We start from the raw sequence: 15,963 nt of genomic DNA, 5'->3' as shown, positions 1-15,963 counted from the left end.
AAGGCGGCGCCATTAAAAAAATAATTTTTTATTAAAAATATTTAAAACAAAATTATTTTTTTATTAAAAATATTTTTATTAAAAAAATTATTATTTTTTTTAAATATTAAAAAAAAATATTTTTTTATTAAAAATATTTTTATTAAAAAAAATTATTTTTTATTAAAAAAATTAAAAGCAATAATAAAACAGATTAAAAAAATTTAAAACAATATAAAAAATTTAAAAAATATATAAAAAATTAAAAAAGAAATTTTTTTAATTAAAAAAAAATAAAAAAAAAATATAAAAAATATAGAAAAAAAAAATATAGAAAAATAAAAATAAACAAATAATACATAAAACAAAATTTCATTAATTATTATTGCATTATTGAACAAATTTCACTAGATTCCTGCATTTAGTGTAATGTTCAACACCGCGAATATGAGAATAATAAAGTTAGGCAACGCGTTGTATACCGTGTTGGAACGCGTACCCCAAACAGCTATCCAACTCATTGTACAGCGTGTTGATACAACGATTGGAGTGAGTATACTCGAAATTACGCTTAATACCACGATTAAGTTTATGACGTTATGATAAGGTACCTCTAATTTAACCTTTATATCGATTATTTTGCCTTGAGTATCAACTTGTTTAGGCCTAAACAATAGTTTTCAGTGCATTTTTGAGTAAACAAATGTTTGAGATAAAACCACTCTGACGGCATTGATATTAAAACTATAAATTAATTTTATTTTTAAATTAAAAAAATTACAACTGTTCACATTTATTGTTAGCATTTAATTGCCATGGCGTCAGCGTGGTGTTACCCCTTAAGCCATTTTCCACCTTTTCACACCATTTGAGATGTATTAAATCCCTTTTCTTACTTTGTTTTTATAGAAATACCAAAACTTATGGTTTAATTTTATTTTCGTGTCTTTAGCAAATTTCGTACAAATCAGAGATAAGGAAAATTATTTATGTGCATTTATCAATACATATACAATTAAAAAGAAAAAAAAGGTTTCATATATTACACAAATAATATTTGTTAGAAGTGTTGCACATATATATGTATATATACATACATACAAGCGTATGTGTGTAAGTAGTTAAAATTGCATACAAAATTTCTTTTATTTATTATTATTTTTAATACACAAGCTTTAAGCTTACATTCGTATATATGTGCTTATCAATCAACTTTTTTTATTATTTAAGAAACAATTAATTATAATTACAATAAATACAAATTAATAGTACATTGTTAAATACATACAAATATTTTTACGCATTTACAAGTTTCTACATTTATATAAAATTAAATTTTTTTAATTGTTTGTATGTATTCATATAATTATTATTACGCTCTATAACAAGTCGCCATCAAACATACTCAATTTTATATATACATACGCATACACAAGTAGTAAATTTAATGGGCGACCAACCAAGCACGCAACCATCTAAAAGCTGCGTACACTGCAATCACATTATCAGGGCATAACATTCGTACCTTGCACATACACATTATACATGTGTGTGTGTATGTATTTGTTTTTCATTTATGCTGCTTTAACGTTCTACACATTTACTTTTTATTTACTCTCTTCCTTTACTCTATCTCTTTATTTCCACATCTTCCCCATCTTCCAGTGCCAAATTGTAGCACAGACACACGCCCGGAACTAAGGCTCTATTGCAAACCATTTATGTATTTATCTAAATCTACGCATAGTTCAGTTGACTTAAATTTACGATTTCTTACAATAGTTACACTTGAAAGTAATGTCGTTACATATTTACAAACTCGTTTTTATTTTCTTATATGTATATTAACTGAGACATGCATACGCATACCTTCCGCCATCTATGTATATGTATATGTGTATGAATACTTATACATATACTAGTATATACTTATATATATATACATGTATATATATACCGTCTGTGTGCGAGTTTTAACGCTTACGCATAAGCGTTTCATTCGTTTTTTATGTTTTTATTCTTTTGTAATAAGTGTAGGCGTCACTACAAATGCTAAGTCTTATTCAAAGGTATACATTATTCCAACACCCAATACCCGATAGATTTTGTAGGCTGTCTCTTATCACGTTTTCAATTGCAAGCAATTGAGTATTTTCTCTGTACTTCGCCTCATGCTTAACAATATTTTATATCTTCTTATGCTTACACAGATCGGCAGACGTTTGCTTCGTTCGCATTTCGTACAATATTTCTAATATTTCTGCATATCTGCAAATGTACGTGCATACATACATACATGTGTATGTAGAAATGTAATCACCTTCCCCCCTATTGACATATTGTATTTATCTACTTGTATATGTATGTATATCTAGAGATTTCGGTAATATTTGTCACTTAAAGTTGAAGTGCTTGATTCTGCCTAAACGGAAGAGCCGCCGCCACCACCACTAGATCTATCCAAGCTTTTAATTGTCTTTCGTTGATCTGGGATTGTAGGCATGAATTCATCATCTTCGATTTTTCACATAATTAACTAATTTCATCGTTAGTAACACCACATAGATAGCCACGCCCCATTGCAATAACTCAGCACTTGGGCGCATTTGCATTGCCGCAGAACCAGTTTCTCCACATTTTCCTGCAGTAAATGAAAAATAAATATGAGTTAAAGCATTCTCATACTGTTCATTACATTTATGTATGTATGTGTGTTATGTATATTTACCAAAAACAGTTAGATTAGCCACCAAATGATGGTCGGGTGGCTTTTGTATGCCACGATAGCACGCATCTCCGATTACCAATTTAGCTGCTGTATTCTCGGTCGGCCGATAGCTAAGACACACACCGTGTTTGGTGCCTTTGTGTCGAGCTATAATATATACGGTGCCATTTTCCGACCATGAGCCATGACAAGAGAACTCTATAAGGAAATTGGAAGAATAAATTATTAGAAACGAGCGCACATTTTTAGTGGCATGCCATAATTATTCGTACAACGAGACTAGTTTTTAAATTTGTCGTGACAGCTGGAGAAATAATCTACAAGGTGGCACAAAATTAATCATCCAAAAAAAATTAGTACATAAAAGATAATTATTTTGAGCGCTGAAAATCTTTATTTTGACCTGCACCCGCTCCATTGTTTTTATAATCCATACTGCAGCTGTTTAGCTTATGAGCATTACAACGACATAGACATGGTGCAGCCAATAAAGATCCAGTGGTTATGTTGGTTGGGTCATGTCGTCCGAATGGATACAAACGCTCCGGCTCTGAAAGTATTCGATGGAGTACCAGCTGGTGGTAGTAGGGGAAGAGGAAGGCCTCCTCTGCATTGGAAAGATCAGGTGGAGAATGACTTGGCTTCACTTAGTGTGTGCGCTTTGCTAAATTCGACCGAAATCGCGTAAGCGGTTGTCGCGCCAATTAAGAAGAAGAAGAAGTTCAGTTGAGATAGAGAACGTAATGTAAGTATAAGTTAAAAGTAAGCAAAACTTTTACATTCGACCGAACTTGGAATGCTTTTTTCGGTCTTGGTTCGTGCGGCAGCTTCCAGTGAGGTGATTGAGCTTTGATTTCCACGCCATAACCATAAACCCACGATTCGTCACCAGTCATGACCCACTGGAGAAAATTTGGGTCGTCGTGGACAGAGTCCAACATCTCATTAGCAATGTTCATGCGACGCTGCTTTCGGTCGAAATTGATCAGTTTTGAAACGAATTTTGCGGCGACCCGTCTCATGCCCAAATCATTGAAAAAAAATCGAATGGCATGAGCCAATCGATTTATCTAGGTCCTCAGCAACTTCTCTAACGGTGATTCGACGATTGGCCAATACCATTTTCTTCACTTCATCAATTTTTTCGTCTGTTGTCGATGTGCTCGGGCGTCCGGCACGCTTTTCGTCGTTCACATCTTCTCGGCCTTCTGAGAACATTTTGTACCACCGATAAACGATTGCTTTGGTCTAAAGTAGCTTCTCCGTATGACACAGTCAACATTCGGAATGCATACGCGCACTTAATCTCGTTTTTCACACAAAATTTGATACAGGTTCTTTGATCCATCTTTTTGAATAGGTAAAAATCGAAGACGAGCCGAAACACGTGCAAGAAAGCAGCTGTCAACAATTAACTGAACATTCAAAATGGCCGAACTCGTCGGTATGATTGAGAGACATGGGTACCAACATATCGCCACAAGAAAATCGAAATTCAAATATACGTAACCTGGGAAAATTCATAATTCCCGATACTTTTTAAACACAAAACTACAGGCGAACTAAACGAATTTTTAGTGATCCAGAATTAAAGACGATTTTGAATTGAAGACGAAATCGGTTATTTGGTGCAAAATTTTAGACAAAAATAAAATAATTCTATAGATCACACCCCTACGAACTAGGAACTTTACTGAAAATTTTTACCGAAAAATTACCATATATTATTTTATAAATTTTCGTTTTTTGCTGTTGAGTTTTCCATTTCATCGTAACTGCCTATAAATTGGAAATTTTAAATTGGCGCAAGGGCAGAAGTGTACCAGAGATCCCACCAAACCAAAAATTGTTTGTTTATAAAAAGTTCAGTTATAGGCTTTCAGGCATATGTTTTCGTGATGGATAATTTTTGTAAGGTCAAATTGATGTCTTTTTTGCATCACTTTTCTCTCTCAATTTTTGAGTGATGGATAAATTTTTGGGCTGAATAATAATGAATGGATGACTAAGTTTTTTAACGCTTACTTCCAAATAACTATTACAAATTTTGTATTATGGAACACAACTATTATCTATCACGAACACATATGATCTGTAAGGAAGTGATTGAATTTTTTGTAAAACAAATAACTTATTTTTTGCGGAATATTGTCTTTTGTGCACTTCTGCATGCTGTTTGGCTTGATCCGGCGCGCAATTTTCAGTGTTTGGTTGGAAAGCTAAATAGTCACAAAATCGGCTTTTGGCAGGTAAAAAATCTGCATTACATATTTATGTATGTATTGTAGATGTATACGGATTAGCTGGATAGTACGGATATTTTTCTTATTTGCAATTGCCTCGTACTCGTAACACCTTCATAGCATGATTTTATGACCTTTCCCCATTAGAGAAAAAATTGAATTGTCGCACTAAAATTTTACATATTTTCACCCACCTTCATCACCATCATCGTTGCACAGCGGTCTCACATCGATTACATCTGGTTCAGTGCAGCCCACCCATAGTCGTCGCTGCGCTTTGTAATTTGTTATACAACCTGGTGCGTCTCGCCGATTACGTTGACGCTGCCAATCATTATCCATTGCAGTTGAAGGATGGAGGAAGTCAACCGTTTTAAGTGGCACCGTTTCCCGTCCATGCAACTCGTGTTCGTCACGTTTTGCTGAATTATTTTGTTGCTGTAATTTGCTCTCCAGTATATTCAAGTGCTCCAAAGTTGCAGCGCCACTACTACTAACATTGGTGGAACTATTGTGAACGGTTGAGGAGGTAGCACGTCTGCTTCGTCCAGGCAAACCACGAGTACTCCCATGCCACGAACTTTTTTCAGTTTTCTCGGTATTTCGGAAGCTAAGCGTTGCATGTCTAAATCAAAAATTTAACAGGTACGTTTGATGAAAAAATTAGAATTCGAAAAGATTTAGAAGTTTCCAATACGTACCTTTTATACTCATGACCATTGCTCTCACCCCCGCTACCAGGTGCCGCATTACCTAACTCGCTCTGTATGTGATGATGTCCGTGGGAAGAATGTATTTTGTTATTGTGATTACGCTTATGACGCGTGGTCAAATAGGGTGGTCCAATAGCGCCGCGCAAATTGTATAAGCCCTCCATCGGACAAATTTGTGGATCTGGGTTGCTAGCTGCAAATGATCGAGAAAATATAAATACTCGTAAGAGGAACATCAAATTTTGAAAAGGTCAACGTAATTGCAACGGATTTAGATAAATACATAGATAAATTACAGGGTCCGGCACTGGAAGTGTGCACGGACATTAGCTGTCTGTTAGTTGGCTAAATGACAGTCCAGAGTATCGTTTATAACCAACGATTGTTCGTGAGCTCGAGTATCTTAAAGTAAATGAAGTTTTTGTTTATCGCACCATTACTCGTTCAATGATACTGGTAACATCACGAAACGTCATAGAGGTGGTCATCAAACGACTGCATCGTCACGTGAAATTTTTCAAAAAGTGAAGAAGCGAAATCGCGACGAAGTGCCAATCAAATGGCGAATGAACTGAAAATATTTGACCGTAGCAGCCTTCGCATACTGAAACATTATCTCAAAGTCAAGCCAGTCCAAAAGGCGCTCACATCTCACACCAAAGCAGCAACAAGTCAGACTTGAGAGAGCGAAGGATTTGCTTTGCTTGGTCGAAAGTCGTCAATTTCGGAACATTGTGCTTTCTGACGAGGCAATTTTTTAAATTGAGCAATTCGCAAACTCCCAAAACGATAGGGTTTATTTGACCAGCCGTTCATACGAGAATTTGAGGCATCGTTTAGGTACCAGGAGACAGAACCCGCCACAGGTAATGGTGTGTGCCACTGTAACCACAGATGAGCGCTCTCCAATTGTTATACCGGACGCTATAGAAGTCGACCATAAAACAGTTTTAACCCTCCGTGGGACACTATTTGCGGGTTAAACCATTAGCGTAAAATAAAAAATAAATTTAATGGATTTCTTTTTCTCTAAACTAATATTTGTACAGCATCTGCGCATCACCGGAGAGATTTATTAAACTATTTAAGTAGAAGAAAACATCGCTTATGCATCTCTTCCCCCAAACACTCATAGCTGCTGCAAAATTAAGGCCAGAAACTGTGCACGTGCAAGTAATTTATATCAATATCAATAATATTTAATTGAAAAATATATTTTTTGAAATATGTATTTAGAAAAATATACTCATATACTCATACAACAGCCGGCTCTTCCACTTACCAAGCAACGTGATATACGGCATGCGATTGACATCAAAATGATCTGGGGCGCATGCATCCTCGAGCCGCGAGGCCTGCTTGCCTGTTTGTATTTCAATGACATGCGTGTCGCGACGATAGAACATCATGCACATAAAACCCGATTGACTGCAATGAAAAACACGGAATACTCATTTAAAATCATCTCTATTTCATGAGCTACAATTTTCTTCAATTTGCGTCACAATCAAGTATTGCTCACCATCCAGTTGTATAGTGCACCACAGCCATCATTTCAGTGGAAGTTTGCTTGTTAATCTGTTCGCAGAGTGCTCGAGTCTCCATGAAACCGTTGGGCTTAATAATATGTACGGAGCCATCACTGATTGGAGAACGAGACATAAATGATTAAAAAATTAAACGAGAATAAAATGTAATTAAATGCAGGTAAGAACAGCAAAAGGCTAACTACACTAACACTGAATTTGTTGAGGTGAGAAGAGTGGCTCATTTTGAAATCAACATTTATTTCTAAACCAGTAAAAGTGATAATAGCGACGAAGGAATGTTAATTTTTGACTAAGTCCAAATTGGATGTTTACATCTTATTTGGTTTAGAAATAAGCCGAAGCTTTAATTGATGGGTTTTAGAGTTCGCCCATACTTACTTTGGATGATAATTGTAGACAGCGTTGCCCATTAAAACATGCCAATGTCGCGGCCCTTTGAACCACGCTGGAAAGTCACAACGTTCAGTCACCGGTGGCTTTCTCAGCGACATTATACGGGAACCAACCTAAAATCATAAGAAAACGTGTGCCATCAATAAGAACGTATTTGAAATCTCTTAATTACCTCTGCGCTATCCAAGCCATTGCAAGTAGCATCGCCCGATTGTGCCAATTTATATTCAGCGTCCTTTGAGCTTACGATGCTAGGACCACCTAAAAGAAAAAGAGATTTGAAAAGGAAGACTAGGAAATCTTGTAGGAATTCAAAATGTAAGAAAACGTAAAATGTAACCGATTTCGCGTGTACTTCTGCAGGTCGGATGCAAAAGAATACAGCAACTAAAGTGTGTTTTAACTTATTTATAACCGACTTTATCTTGACCAGACAAGCGGCTGCTTCAAACCCGAAGTGATAGGTTTTTGAAAAATGATTATTCAGATGTCGAGTCAAACAAATTTATAAAAATGTTGCTCCAATTAATACATGAGTCCCATGAAATCCTAACTCCATTGGAAGCTACACATTGAAAATCGGGTAAAGAAGTTTTCTACTCCTGCAAATTTAGGTTCGATAAAAAATGGGGACTTAAACCACAGGTCGTTCTTTCGATGTACAACGTAGTTGTTCTGGTTTGATAGAAGAACTATAACATAACTAAACTGGGGAGGATTCAAAGGACTGCTTGTTTTGTCATTACCGGAGCAATTAGAACTTGCTGCCCTTAATGTTGTTTTGCCCTTACTTCCCATCGACTTTCGCGTATTTCCATCGCTGCTCAAAGTGGAATCAGCTTAATGGAGGTTGGCCTCCGGAGGCAATCTCTCAAGAGATATGGTGGCATTTTTGGCCAGTTTACACCGAATTTCTTTGAACTTCGTACAGATCCCTCTATCCGCAAACTGGAGTTTGAGAGTCGTGGCTGGGCAATAATTCCAAGTAGACGGAATTAAAACGAGGAGAAAATATGTACCGAAGCTGGTACCTCTATCTTCGCTGACGGTTCCAAGATGGCCATCAGCCAATTTATCTATTTCCTTAAAACTGTCGAATGCTACTCGTGTTTTGCAGGCAGATGTCCTTGTGATTCTGCAGGCATGCAGAATATTTAGGGATCGTGCAAGCGAGGGAGATATAAGAATTTTTTTCCGATAGTCAAGCTGCAATCAAGGCTCGTTGCCATGGTGCAGATCCAAATTGGTCAATTGCTGTAAGGAGGATATCAAATCTCTCGAGTGCGCAGGTAACATTTCTCTGATCTGAGTTCCAGGACATAGGAACAAGAAGGAAATCAAATTGCTGATGAGCTTGCCAGGAAGGGTTGACTGAATTAGTTTCAAAGGTCTCCCACCCGACCTTCCGCATCCCCCTAACTGTTTTTAAAGTGGAATCGCTCAACTTATTTCTTAGGAAAGCACAGATCAGATGGAGCCCATTTCTTCGTATGCTATTTCCAATAAACGCAGGCAGTCCTAGGGACTCCACGCCATTTAATTTCCAAACTTATAGCTGTGCTTACCGGTCATGGGTCGATCGACACACACGCGAAAAAGCTAGATTTACCACTTAATCCCCGTTGCAAAAGCAGCGGGGACCTTTCAGAGAGAGAAACTGTTGAGCACTTTCTCTGTAAATGTTCGGGTTTGGCAGCTAGATGATTAAGGTCACCGGGTGCCCCCTTCTTCGACAGCCTGGAGCAGTGATCCAACCTAAATTCCATCAACCTTCTCCATTGCATCAATAGCTCTAGTTGACTACAGATATCTGCCCGTTGGAGGTCTCATAGTGGCATCAAAACGGCGCTTTAGTGCTACTTGGGGAGGACCAGTCCGGTACTTCAACCATTTTACCGACCTGTTTACCTTATATTGACTAAGTTTGCCAATTTGCAAAGTCACATCTTGTTATACCTTATGGTTAGAAGTCTATACCGATATGCCCATTCTAAATTTGCATATTAAACTTACCCATTAGCGGGGAAATTTTCTCATAGACAAAGCAACGATAACGCTCCTCATTTGATATTGCATGATGATGTGAAACCAACCCAACGAGATATCTTGAGTTTCCGTCTTTCCAAGTGGCCAAACAAGTTAGTTCTTCAACTATAGAAAATAGAAAATAATGTATTGCAAATTTATAAAATGTAAACTGCGGTCAAGTTGATCCTTGATTTTTTTTTATATATTATTTAGTTAGAAAATTTTTGTACCTGTGCTCTCGGTGCCTTGCACATCAGGACAAGCTTGAAAACTAAGCAATAAACGACTGTCCTCAGTACAGCTTTCAATATTTGAAACGGGGCTCTTACATTCACCATGTCCACGATTATATGTGAAAATGAAAGGTCCTGGAAATGTTGAATGTAAACAAAAAATGTAATAAAGGCGCATACGTACATGCATCTAAATACAAGGTGAAGTCTAAAATAAACAAGATTGAGCTAAAATAGAAACGACAGGAGCTTTGTTCTGAAAACTTCGAGTTAATTTATTCTAAATAGTCCTCTCTGGCATCGATACACTGTTTTGCGCGATCTAAAAGCTTTTCGAAAGAGTGTTTCAGGTCATTGACCGCAATGCCCTTCAGGATGTCGGTACAAGCCTTTTGGATGGCCTCTACGGACGCAAAACGTTTTCCTTTCATGGCCAAATGCCATTTTCCGAATAGGTAGAAGTCATAGGGAGCCATATCAAGCGAATACGGTGAATGATTGATGATCAGAATGCGATTTCTAGTCAAAAAATCAGTCACAAGAGTGGATCGATGAGATGGTGCATTAGCGGTATTCAGGGCGAATTCGACGAATACGTTGCAACAAACGCTTCAAAACGCCAAAATAGAAAATTGCATTGACGGTTTGGCCCGTTGGAACGCACGAACTCCTTGTGGACAATTCTTTTGGAATCGTAAAAACAAATGAGCATCAACTCGATTTTTGACTTCTCCTAAGGCGATTTTTTGGGAGATAGCTCGTCTGGGGCCTTCCATTCGGCACTTTGACGTTTAGTTTCAGGTTCATGTAGGAAACACCACGCTTCGTCACCAATTACAATGTTGTAAAGAAAGATCTCGTTTTTTCTCGCCTCTTTCATGCGGACTTTCGAATGTTGAATTCTGAGCAATTTTTGGACCTCAGTTAACTTGTGTGGAATGAAACGTGCACAGACCTTTCGTAAGCCCAAAAGATCAGTTAAAATGCGATAAATCGATGTCTTGGATATATTCAACTCCGATTCCATGAATTTCAACGATGATTTTTAATTTGTGATAAATTTACGAATAATTTCGATGGAGTTTTCGGTGTTTACTGATTTTAGGCCGTAGGGTCATTGCTATTCTTCTCCTCACAACCATCTCTGCAAAGTGTAAACCACTCATGAACTCTGGCACGAGATAGACAATCATTGCCATAAACTTTTTTCATCAATTCAAACGTTTCGTGAACGTTTTACCAATTTATGACAAAATTTCATATTAACTTATTGTTCGAAACTCATTTTTGTACCGATGACTCAAACATACTGACACTTTAGATGCAATAATTTTGCTTCCACTGAATCGAATGTTATCAAGCTTTCACTGGAAGTCAGCTAAGGATGTTACTTCCAACGCACTAACTCACTAAAAAGATGGAGCCGTCAAAAACATTTTTAAGACGCCAGTCTTGTTTATTTTGGACTTCACCTTGCAGATTAAAAAATTTGTATAAAATCTATGATATGATAATCTATGATCACCGGGAAATGTACACTGAAATTGCAACTTACCCTTCAACGGACACTTCACCGGCTCGGCACTCTCGCGAAATAGCGAATATAATAAAGCATCACCTGGTATTTGATCGCAGAGATTTTGTAACGTTTCACGGCCCTTGCAAAAATCTGGGGGACATAATTTTTGGAAAACCACAACAAAGTGGAGCGATTAATGCACATTTTTTCACGCAATTACACAACAAGACAAATATTTTCAAATGCAAAAGGAGTTAGTAAGAAGCACACACACTATGTAAGTACGAAACTCTTTAGGTAGTTATGAGACAAATGAACTACGTTTGAAAAATTATAAAAAAATAGAAATAATATACTCGTACAATATTACTTGTATGTAGGTATGTATGGAAGACTTTTGGGTTCGAGCAAACGGCAGGCAATGAATTTTTATAAAGTTCAACATTTAAGCGTAGATAAAAATATTTGTGATTAATTAAATATTTGATATTAACGGAAAATATGGGTGAAACAAAAATTAAAAATTTGTGCCAGAAATAAGAAAAATAAATTGTTGCATTTGCTCGAATCCCCAATGAAACAACAATGCCTAGTTTTTTTCTAACTTATACGATGTTAGTGCAAATGATAAAATAAAATTTAAATGACATGTAATAATGATAATAATAATAATAAATAAAAACTAATTCACACCGCTTTTACGCATAGAACTAAAGATCGGAGCTCCCTAAAGTATTAGACTTGGAGATCAGGACTGCTGAAAGCGAGGGCCTTCGGGCAAGAGTAAACAGATCGGGCTGTTGAGTTCAACAAAAACGTTCAGCTATGGAAATGAGGTCAAGCTGTTGACAATAAAAAAGCCAACCTCTATCTACACTGGTGAATCCAAGACGGACTGTGATGTTGGGGAATTGTCCCAGCTATAGTGCCAAACCTGCAGAGGAAATCTACAGTGTCCGGCACTCGAAGTGTAACCAACTTCAGACCGCTCGCTCGACCAAAGGTAATGGTTTGGGCCGCTGTAAACGCAGATGGGCGCTCTCCAATCATTCTCATCGAGCCTGGCGTAAATGCGAAATATTATCGGCAAAGTATTCTGGGGTTTGCTTTGAAGCCGTGGGCAGACTAACATTTCGGTGGCAGACCATGGACGTTTCAACAGGACTCGGCACCGTCTCACAAAGCTCGAGTGAACCAAGAATGGCTAATGATTAAACGATCCGAACTTCATAACGTCCATACAATTGCTCTCAAATTCACCAGACGCGAATCCGATGGATTATTCTCTTTGGGCCATTTTAGAGAGCAAGGTCCGAACTAAAAGATTCACCAAAGTACCTGCAAGTCACATTCGGACAGCTTGCGATTCGTTTCTGTACCGTCTTAAGGCCATAGTCAAGGCAAAAGGTGGTCATATCGAGCAAAAGTAAATTGATTCTTAATTTTGTATTATTTTCACATATTTTTTACTTTGGATTGAATAAAAGTAATTTTCCAAACTAAATTCATGGCCTTTTTATTGGTTACACTTCGAGTGCCGGACCCTGTTAAGCACCATCCTCTACCAGAACAAAACTAGTCAAAGAGTGCAAGTTAAAATTAAATTCAATATCTCAGTTAATGGTGATATTTTTTGTTTAAGCTCACGACCTTAAGAATATCAATGAAAACGAGAGCGAACGGATTGACTAAGGCACTGGAATGACATCTGAAACTAATACAGTCAGCAATCCAATCGCATTTTCTTAAACCCGGTGGAAAAATACTATCAGAAAGAGGCACGTTCAGGAGAATATCAAAAAAGTTCTAGCTAAATGTCTGCCAAAAAAGACAGTGGATCTGCTAAGTTCAGGAAAAACTGAAGTACTTAGTACTGCTGCATTAATCAGACTACCTTGTAAGAGAACCTCTTGTTGTTTTTGTTGTAGCATAAATATTCTTCCTACATACTACATGTACGGAGAATCCTACTGAAGTGACAGTCTTTGGCCGGATATAAATCCAAGTCGTTTCGGTAGCGTAAAACCGACTGTCGCTGCGCGAATAACCATCTCTAGCATCCCTTGCACATAAGATGATTGGGAAGTAGGTAATGTGACAGGTTTCAGTATCATGATCAACGAGAAGTCCAACAAAATAGCGCCCTCTGCACTATTTGATTCCTAGGTAGTTATGAAAATTAACTGCAATGAAGCAAAAGGTAGCGAATTGAATTATTATCTTTGAAAGCTGATTTATTTCTTATTTTCTTTGTGTACTGTTTTTTTATCAACAATAAAAATATTTTGTTCTCGTTTTCCAACTAATGGGACAAAGTTCAATCAATCCGAGTCTAAGCTCTACTCCGATCTTTACTGCAAAACAAATAATACACATAATTAAACTAAAATTAATTAAAATGTTCATAAATGTTCTTTAAATTTTAATAAGGCTTTGAAAATGAATAATTAATAAAATGCTTATAAATTCCAATACCTCAATGCACACAGTAAAATTAAGTAGATAAAGAGCTGGTCAATTTCGTGGCCCAAAAATCAACACTGCCTATCCTCGCGACGTGTCATCTCACCCACGCATAGTCTGGTTTTTAAGCCTCAACAATATAGAGCGATAGAGCGGCATGGTGAGTGGGCGCACGATGTACAGAATGCAGAGGTGTAGCCAACATCAGACCTTTAACCAGCTCTCAGCGATTTTGAAGGAGTCAGCTGATTTACTGACATAATCGAAGTTATGACAACGGTTTGTTTAGGAAAAAACTGAGATGGTTTTAGTGATACACGAACAAACATTTACAGTTTTTCTTGAATCCCAAAAATAAACTTTTCTTCACTTGAATAAGAAATTGAAAATAAGTCCAATAATGGCTCCAAATATGTATCACCTGTGAAGGTATCATTTGGTATCAAGTTTGAATATTGAGTCAATGTATGTATGCACCGATGTTATGCGCAAGGCGCGCATTTCAAAAACGCTTCCACAAAAGATGCTATGATTGGAACAAGCAAGAAGTGATATGATGCATTGATTTGTGGAAAATACTGTGATACCACCTTGATCAAAAAGTTCCCGGCACAAACTCATGGTGACGCCCTAAGTCAACTGATTTGAATTCTGTTTTTTGTCTTTTTGTTAGGTTGCCACATCTCTGATTAACATTCCTACCAAAATTTTATCGCCATTGCTTGACATTTGTAGAAGTTACGGCGTCTTAAGTAATTCTCAGGATGTGTTCTCGATTTTTTACAGCTTTAAAAATGGATTTGAATTTGCAACACGAGTTTCTATTAAATTTTCCATTAAAAATGGATTCAATGGTGCGAAAATCTTAGAACTGTTGAGAAACTGTGTCGGTACTGACACTCTAAAGATAAGATCCGCTTACGACCGGCATGAACACTTCAGAAGAGATCGTGAGTCCATCGAGTACAGCGGATGTTGTGGCTGGTCGTCGGCAACGAAATCTGATGAAACCATCAATAAAGTGAGAGAAAAGTTGATCAATAATCGCAAATTAACCACCAGAGAGCTGGCAGACATTGCTTCTGAATCCGTTCAGGATATTCTAGTTATGATCGGGGTTTTCTCGTCTTGCTGAAGTTGGTTTCAAAATACCTGAATTTCGTGTAAAAAAGAGACTGCTTTGATATCGCGAAAATTCATGATTTCCGAGGCTGAATCCAACCCAATATTATTCATCAAACGCATTATTACTGGAGACGTGTGTTCATGAGTACGACACGCAATCCAGACATCAAGCGAGTGAGTAGAGATGTCCGAATAAACCAAGATCAAAAAACCACGTCATTTTTAGTCAAAAAAGAAAGTGATGCTCTGTCGTACACCTTGAATGTTTACCAGAAGGTCAAACAGTAAATAAGGATTGGGTGCTATGAAAAGGTTACATGAAGCAATTCACTAAAAAAGAAAGGATTTGTGAGAAAACAACTCGTGAATTTTGCACCATGACAACGCACAGTCGCACAGTGCCATACTTAGCCGTGAGTTTTCGACCAAGAACGAAACGAATACCATCCAACAGCCATCGAATTCACCTACTACGTCTACGCTACTGGAAATGCATAGAAAAAAGAAAGGATGTAATGGAAACATAGAAGACGGCTTTGATGGCTATACCGAAAATAGAGTTCGAGAAATGTTTCGAGAGCTGGATCAAACGCTGTCCCCGCTTGCAGTTGACGGGAAGTACTTTGAAGGCGATAATACGACTTTTAAGGAATACCATAAACTTTTATTTTGAATTTTCCAAATATATTCAGGGAACTTTTTTTGATCATGAGTCCAGATTAGAAGAGGATAGCTATGCTGGATCACAGAACGCAGCGCTTAGAGGCCAATTGGTGTGTACCAAATATATTAAATGAAATAAAATATGCTGCCTGATTGAGGAAAATGGAACGCTTTCTTAACAAGCAACGGATATGTCGAAGTAGAAATTACTAACTCCGATTTTATTTTTACTGTGTGCAAAAATGGCATATACTCATACACATATAGGTGCAGTGGTGAAATAAAAAATATAAACATACATAAAATCTTAAAGAAACTTCTTTTAA

General features: G+C 37.1%; 1 protein-coding gene across 3 annotated transcripts in view; it reads right to left on the bottom strand.

Annotated features, from left to right (window-relative positions):
* Window positions 1–913: 913 nt before the first annotated feature.
* The window catches only part of LOC129236006 (uncharacterized), a 94,866-nt gene continuing 79,816 nt past the window's right edge, over window positions 914–15,963 (bottom strand). For 2 of the 3 annotated variants that reach the window (XM_054870133.1, XM_054870134.1), the window contains exons 5-15: window positions 11,423–11,536; window positions 9,865–10,002; window positions 9,620–9,757; window positions 7,779–7,867; window positions 7,592–7,719; window positions 7,186–7,305; window positions 6,946–7,091; window positions 5,652–5,856; window positions 5,145–5,575; window positions 2,708–2,905; window positions 914–2,620 (exon numbers count right to left, since the gene is read on the bottom strand). In XM_054870133.1, coding sequence (XP_054726108.1) covers window positions 2,490–2,620; window positions 2,708–2,905; window positions 5,145–5,575; window positions 5,652–5,856; window positions 6,946–7,091; window positions 7,186–7,305; window positions 7,592–7,719; window positions 7,779–7,867; window positions 9,620–9,757; window positions 9,865–10,002; window positions 11,423–11,536 — 1,838 coding nt within the window. In that variant the 3' untranslated portion in view covers window positions 914–2,489. Of the gene's footprint in view, window positions 2,621–2,707; window positions 2,906–5,144; window positions 5,576–5,651; window positions 5,857–6,945; window positions 7,092–7,185; window positions 7,306–7,591; window positions 7,720–7,778; window positions 7,868–9,619; window positions 9,758–9,864; window positions 10,003–11,422; window positions 11,547–15,963 lie in introns of all 3 variants that reach the window. The other variant, XM_054870132.1, reaches the window with a different exon arrangement.

The sequence above is a fragment of the Anastrepha obliqua genome, chromosome 1 (genome assembly GCF_027943255.1).
Source record: "Anastrepha obliqua isolate idAnaObli1 chromosome 1, idAnaObli1_1.0, whole genome shotgun sequence".
In the NCBI taxonomy this organism is placed as follows: Eukaryota; Metazoa; Arthropoda; class Insecta; order Diptera; family Tephritidae; genus Anastrepha; species Anastrepha obliqua.
Note: the sequence above shows the minus strand (reverse complement) of the source record. Positions and strands in the feature narration are given on the sequence as shown.